This window comes from Culex pipiens, chromosome 3 (assembly GCF_016801865.2).
Source record: "Culex pipiens pallens isolate TS chromosome 3, TS_CPP_V2, whole genome shotgun sequence".
Lineage (NCBI taxonomy): Eukaryota > Metazoa > Arthropoda > Insecta > Diptera > Culicidae > Culex > Culex pipiens.
Window position 1 is genome coordinate 62,339,019 of NC_068939.1, and position 6,903 is coordinate 62,345,921.

At 42.0% G+C, this 6,903-nt stretch overlaps 1 protein-coding gene across 1 annotated transcript; it reads right to left on the minus strand.

Annotated features, from left to right (window-relative positions):
* Positions 1-1,073: 1,073 nt before the first annotated feature.
* LOC120426210 (uncharacterized) lies at positions 1,074-6,638 on the minus strand. Its single transcript, XM_039590916.1, has 3 exons — positions 4,769-6,638; positions 4,351-4,694; positions 1,074-1,181 (listed from the first exon to the last, which is right to left on the minus strand). Exons 1-3 carry the CDS (start codon positions 6,636-6,638, stop codon positions 1,074-1,076), a joined length of 2,322 nt encoding a protein of 773 aa, XP_039446850.1.
* Positions 6,639-6,903: the final 265 nt, after the last annotated feature.

The following is a 6,903-nucleotide window of genomic DNA, read 5'->3' on the forward strand; positions in this document are numbered from 1 at the left end:
CGCGATGGCCTAGTGGTTAGCATTTTTGCATACCGATCCAAAGGACGGGGGATCGAACCCCGACACGGGCGACTTTGGTTTTTCGTTCATGTTCAGAGTTTCAAGATTTATATTTCCTATACTTTCTCGTTGGGAGCAGATGGGTATCGATCCCAGGACCATTCGCTTACAAAGCGAACACCGTAACCAGTCAGCCACGGCCACTCCCAATTTAAAGAAGAAGTTCTACTACTGTTATATTCTTTAGTAAGAAAGGCTTTGTCTTACCCCAGGTGGGATTAAATCGGGGTTTTCATGCATTGTTCCTCTTGCCCCAAAGGGTTGATCGTCTTACCCCACTAGTTGAGTAGAACGTAAGAAAAAACAAAAATTTTAAAATCAATTTTTTAAATTAAAAAACAGATTTTTTTTAAAAAACTTGATTTATCAAAATCTCAGTCAAGACCTGGAATAAGATGATTCTAAAAAATCCGACACATTTTTTAACGTTTTTAATGGGTTATAACGAGCATTTTCATAGCTTGTTACACTTGCCCCACTTTCCCCTAATGTGTGTATAACTAATGCTGTAGATGAAAATTTGAAGAAACCTTTGGTATTGTTTTGAATTATTTTTTCTTGTAAAATATGTAAACTTTGTTAAATCTTATTAACGGATGTTTTACATTAGATTTTATAGGATATTTTAGCTCTTTTTAGGCTTCGTCAAATTAGATGTTTTCGGATAGTGGTCCACGCGAAAATAGATTTTTTTTCAATTCAATTCAGTTTATTTCTTTAGTTTATCGACTAACAGTAGTTTGTAAGTGCAGTACAGAGTTTTGGGGTATCATTTCAGCTGTTTATAAGGCATTTATCACGATGGATGCAAATACAGTTGGTTGTAAAAATAAACAGAAAACAAGAAATAAAACTCGTAACAAACCTGTCACTATTGCTGGGATAGAAGGGGGATAGGAGGAGGAAAAGGATTTCCTAACAAGTAGATTACATAATTACGGCACCAACATCGATACCAGAGTGTTCTCTGACATCGTGCAACTCGTCCAAAACCGCTGTAGCAGTTTGCTGGTTCAGGTGTCCAGCGATTCCGTGTTGGCCGCCTCCTTGAGCTCGTTCGTTGGGAAGTTAAACGGCAAGTCCTGCATCATTTTCAGGATCTTGTGTTGGCGCGTCTGCAGCTTTTTGCGGCGGGTTGAACAGATTTTTTTTTTGCTTGAAAAATCACTATGCATAACTATTAGGGTGTTTCAGCCAAACAAAAATGTTCTCAGATTACGACAAACCGAGGTTCCCCTAGTAGAGGATACCCATAGGGACTCTCATGCCAAATATCAGCCCATTTGGTTGAGAATTGGCCTGTCTCAAGCGGTTTAAAGTTTACATGGAAATTACTGTGGGATTTTTGTGCTTTTCGCTCAATCGTTCCTACAGGTCTGGGGACAACATGGATTCACTTGGAATAAAGACAGGTGTGTAGGGGATGGTCCAATAAACACATTCCAGAAGGAATTAGGGTTGTCCATTCTGTCCCCAAGGTGCGCATTGGATCGACGTCCGGTGTCTCCAAAACCAACCAATATCGTAATTTTAATGAATATTGCTAATGAAACGTCTGATGGATTTTTTTCGCCATCAAAGTCCAACACAAGGCACAACGATAGAATATTCTAATTACAGTTAGTCACTTTTTTCAAAATGTTTACATTTGCTAAGATAAGTTTACATTAACTTGAAAGGCAAAAATCCAAAAACTTTAGTTTGAATTAACTTTCTGATGCCCAAATTCCGATGCATTTTTGAGTGTGAGAAATTAAAGAAAGCATTTCTTTCTTCGAAGAAATTTTTTATTCTTAGTTATTTTTTAACATAAAATCTAATCCACTACCAAAGTTCCAGAATATTTGATCAACATTTTTACTTTCCCGACTCTTCTGAATAAACAAATAAAAATCTTCTGATATGGTTTGAAACAGTTCCAGCGACTAAAGTTTAAGCCAAATCAGTGCGCTGTTGACGTGAAACTGTCCCGTGTTTATGTCCCAAAGTTCATCCCATGTTTACCTGGTCTGCTGCAACTTTGTGCTTTCACCGCGCTCTAGACCATCAGGACACTATCCGATGGCATTCCAGGCCACGGCACTGACTGGCGCGATATGGTTGACTGGTTGGTTGTTTGGCACTGCAAATATGTACACTCATTGCTTTGTGTTTGCGTACATAAATATAAGCTCAACTAGCTGGATAAAAGTGTATGTGTGTGTGTGTGTGAAAGTATGTGTGCTCTCATCCACAGAAACACACACATACACACTGAGCAAAACCACTTCGGGATCGCTTCCAGCGTGCAAAATGCACCAGAACAGCGGCATAGCGCACTTCTATCAAGGGGTTCAACACGGCGGGAATGAATTCTATGTCCCTGGGAGGAACGGGAGTCTAGTCGCGGAGGTGGCGGGAAATGTGGGGTGGTTTTGTGCTGGAAAAGCCATCCAGCATTCAAACATGGGCTCGCGCAAACATGCTCGTTGAAAGCTTGCCCGCGGAGTAGGATGCTTCAGCTGCGATCCTCGCGAGCAATCAGCACCGAAAATGGACTTCTATTTGCTATCACTACAAAATTATTTAACTCTAAATTTGAAGTAAATATTTTAACATGATACACATATTTGTAATAAAATGGAATTGGGGAGTATAATTATGAGCTATCTTTGCCTAAACAAGAAAATAAAAAAAAAATATTAAAAGTAGTTATTTTGAGCCAAGAAACAACTTGGATATATTTTGAACTGTTTAGATTAGTGCGGTACAAAATTCCCGGGATTTTTCCAAAACCGGGAATTCCCGAATCCCGGGAATTTTCATATGTTGTCCCGGGAACTCCCAAAAATGGAAAAAAAATGGTCTGGGAATTCAGATTTGGTTGTGAAAATAAATAAATAAACAGTTGAATACTTTGTAATCAATAAGAATTTGAAAGCATTCAAATTTGTATTCGGCAATAATTTGGCTTATAAGGGAAAATCGGTAAAATTTTAGTATACAGATCCGCATAATACCTAGCGCTTTAAATTGTTTTGTTTTTCAAACAGGATATTATATTTACGAATATTTATGATCTAAAATTTGAAAAAGAACATATTTAATTATTTTACATCAAACACCAGCATCTTTGGCAAATCAGGACAAAAGAAACGAATCAAAACAGCTGTTCAAGCCAAACTGTATGCATGATGTTTTGATTAAAATAAAATTCATTGGTTAAAACACGAACAGAACAACAAAATAAGAAATCCGTTTTCAAAATTTATTGCTAAAATCTCATGTACCTGTAGTTCAGATTTTCCCCAGTTGACGATAGTGATTTAAAGATAATTTGTAAAGTATGTTTTATATAAAACATGAAAGTCTAAACTTATCTGAAATTTTATAATGACTGGCATTTTTTTTAATATGACATGACTAGAAAAGTTTAAAAAAATCTTTGAAAATGTAAAAATAACAAGAACCGTTAACAAACGCTTATTTTTTTTTAAATATATTTTCAAAGAATTAAAAAAATCTAGTGATGTCATAAAAAAAAGTACAATATAAATATAAGAGACTTATTTAATTTAAATAACATTGGATAAAAAAATACGGTTCATTGTAAATCGAAAGCACACCAAAGAACAAAATAAAATACATTTATAAATTCTTTTAATCTATCTAAAAACTGCTGTCCTTGTTTCGATTGAAGTGTAGATTATCACCAATTAATGGTTTTGAATAATTCTTTTATGACTGTTTCAAAAAATTCCCGGAATCCCGGGAATTTCCGAGATTCAAAAAATATATTTCCCGTTTCCCGGGAAATTCCAAACCCTTGAAAATTGGACGCCCTAGTTTAGATCACCCTCACATAAATTAAAAAAAAAACCCTTCGATTTTTTTTGGACTAACTGAACGGTTTGGTGAAATACATCAAAATCAACTCTTAATAACAATTTTGAATAAATGTCGTTAATTAACAAACCTAAACCTTTTGTGGATATTTTTGGAAAGTAGAAATTTCATTTTTTTTAGTGTCATAACGTTAGCTGTTTATTTATCGATTTAGTGCCACTGTTTATGAATTTGGACTGTTATTCAGAAAAGAGCACAGCAAAATAAAATCCGATGGTAAAATTGCATGCAAAAGCATGCACATTAGGCTGATAAAAAAAATATTTACGAATATAGATTATTCAGAACTGATAAATATACTTACTTTACTTTACTTTATCAGCAACGGGTCTATCGACCCAACGCTGAACTAATCGATGATTTCCAGGATGCTCGGTCTTGGGCCGCTCGTCTTCAGTCACCCACAATGTTGGCCGCTCTTGCATCTTCGTCGACTGCACACAGCCAACGCGTACGAGGCCTTCCACGAAGCCGACGCCCCCGTCCAGGCTCGCTACTGAATATCGTTTTAGCCGCCCGCTCGTCCGACATTGTGGCTACATGTCCAGCCCACTTCAGCCTGTCGTGCTTGATGACTTTTACGATATCAGCATGTTTGTAGTCTTGGTACAGCTCGAAGTTCATGCGCCTGCGCCACCGGTCTCCTACTTGCTTGCCGCCGAAGATAGAACGCAGGATTCTCCGCTCAAAGACCCCAAGTGCTCTCTGGTCAGCCTCCTTCAGCGTCCACGCCTCGTGACCGTAAAGAGCTACAGGGAGTATCAAGGTCCTGTACAGCGTAATTTTCGTAGGCGTCCTTAGGCTGCGGACCTTAGCTGGCTACGAAGACCGTAGAAGGCCCTGTTTGCAGCACTAATCCGCCGTTTCACTTCGCAGCTCACATCGTTGTCGCACGTCACGAGTGTACTAAGATATACAAATTCATCCACCACCTCATATCTTTCTCCATCTATTTCCACCTCCGAAACACCTTCACCGGCACTGCCACGCGCTCTGCCACCAACCAGATACTTGGTCTTGGCAGTGTTGATGGTCAGTCCGATCTTCGCAGCTTCCCGCTTGAAAGGGACGAACGCCTCCTCCACTGAACGACGGTCGATACCAATGATGTCGATGTCGACAGCGTATCCAAGCAGCATGTGCGATTTGGTGATGAGTGTTCCGTTTCTTTGCACGCCTGCCCTTCGAGCAGCACCTTCCAACGCTATGATGAACAGTAAGTTCGAGAGAGCATCGCCCTGCTTCAATCCATCCAACGTAACGAAAGCTTCAGATGTCTCGTTAGCTATTCGCACGCTTGATTTTGCTCCGTCGAGCGTTGCACGAATCAGTCTTATTAGCTTCGCCGGAAAGCCGTGTTCTAGCATAATTTTCCAAAGTTCGTTTCTTTTGACTGAATCGTACGCCGCCTTGAAGTCGATGAACAAATGGTGTGTTTGCAGGTTGTACTCCCGGAACTTGTCGAGGATTTGTCGCAGAGTGAACGTCTGGTCCGTCGTTGACCGACCCGCTCGAAAACCGCACTGGTATTCGCCGACAAAGGTCTCGGTCAACGGTCTCAGCTTGCTCCACAGGATTCGGGATAGTACTTTGTACGCTGAGTTGAGGATTGTGATGCCTCGATAGTTGGCACAATCGAGTCTTTGCCCTTTCTTGTAGATTGGGGTGATGAGCCCGTCTAACCAGTCGGTCGGAAGCTGTTCTTCGCTCCAAATTCGCTGGACGATTTGGTGCAGAATCTCGATCATCCGCGCGCTCCCGTGCTTGAAAAGTTCGGCCGGAAGTCCGTCCTTTCCCGCGGATTTCGCGTTCTTGAGCTCCTTTGCGGCTTTTTCTACGTCCTCCAACATAGGCGGGTCCACAGCTATTCCATCATCCTCAACGTTCATCCTGTCCTCGACGACTCCCTCTCGCATCTCACCGTTCAACAGCTGTTGAAAGTGCTCCTTCCACCTGGCCGCTACCGCTGTCTTATCTGTCAACAGGTTACCTTCCCTGTCGTTGCACATAACAGGGGAAGGCGTCGCTTTCTTTCTTACACCGTTGACAGTTGCATAAAACCTCCGTCTATCGTTCGCGTTGTACTGTGCTTGAGCTTCGGCAAGTACTCTCTCGTCGTACTCCCGTTCTTTTCGGCGGTGGGTTCGTTTCTCAGCTCTTCGCAGCTCGCTGTATCGCTCACAGTTTCGGCGCGTACCCTTAACCAACATACGCTTCCTGGCCTCGTTCTTCTCGTCCGTCACTCGCTGGCACTCCGCGTCGAACCACCCTTTGGGTTTGCGTCCTCTGGTCGTGCCGATCACTTCGGTAGCCGTTGTGTTGACGATGCTCTGGAGGGCTCCCCATTGCTCGTCCAGGTTACCCGTAGGCGCGTCCTCGTTGATCCGCTCGTCGAGCTTCCGACTGTACTCTGCAGCAACGTCGCTGCTCGCGAGGCGCTGGACGTTCAACCGCACTATCCTCGCAGTCCGCGGGGTCAACACGTTCGACAGCCTAGCTCGGATCTTGCACGCTACCAGGAAGTGATCAGAGTCGATGTTCGGTCCTCTGTACGATCGGACGTCCATCACGTCCGAGAAGTGTCGACCATCCACCAAAACGTGTTCGATTTGTGTGCACGATTCGCCATTCGGGTGGCGCCAGGTGTGCTTCCGAATGTTCATGCGCGCAAAGAAGGTGCTACAGATAGCCATTCCTCTGGCTGCGGCGAAATTGACCAAACGTAGGCCGTTGTCATTCGTGCGAGGATGAAGGCTCTCCTTGCCGATGACAGGATGGAAGAAGGCTTCCCTTCCGACCTGCGCGTTTGCGTCTCCGATGACTATCTTCACGTCGTGTCTTGGGCACTCTCCATAAATACAACTGATAAATATATCCACATATAAAGTGAAAACTAACTATACTTTTATTTATTTTGTTTATTTGAATCTTTCGATCAAAGTTCATGCAAAATACATT

Excerpts from the sequence above, each read along its gene's own strand:
- LOC120426210 (XM_039590916.1), bottom strand. The coding sequence starts at position 6,638 with ATGGCTATCTGTAGCACCTTCTTTGCGCGCATGAACATTCGGAAGCAC. Across the intron at positions 4,695-4,768 it reads CAGGGCCTTCTACGGTCTTC|CTCTTTACGGTCACGAGGCG; the intron begins GTAGCCAGCTAA and ends TACTCCCTGTAG. Across the intron at positions 1,182-4,350 it reads ATGCAAGAGCGGCCAACATT|CTGCAGACGCGCCAACACAA; the intron begins GTGGGTGACTGA and ends CGCCGCAAAAAG.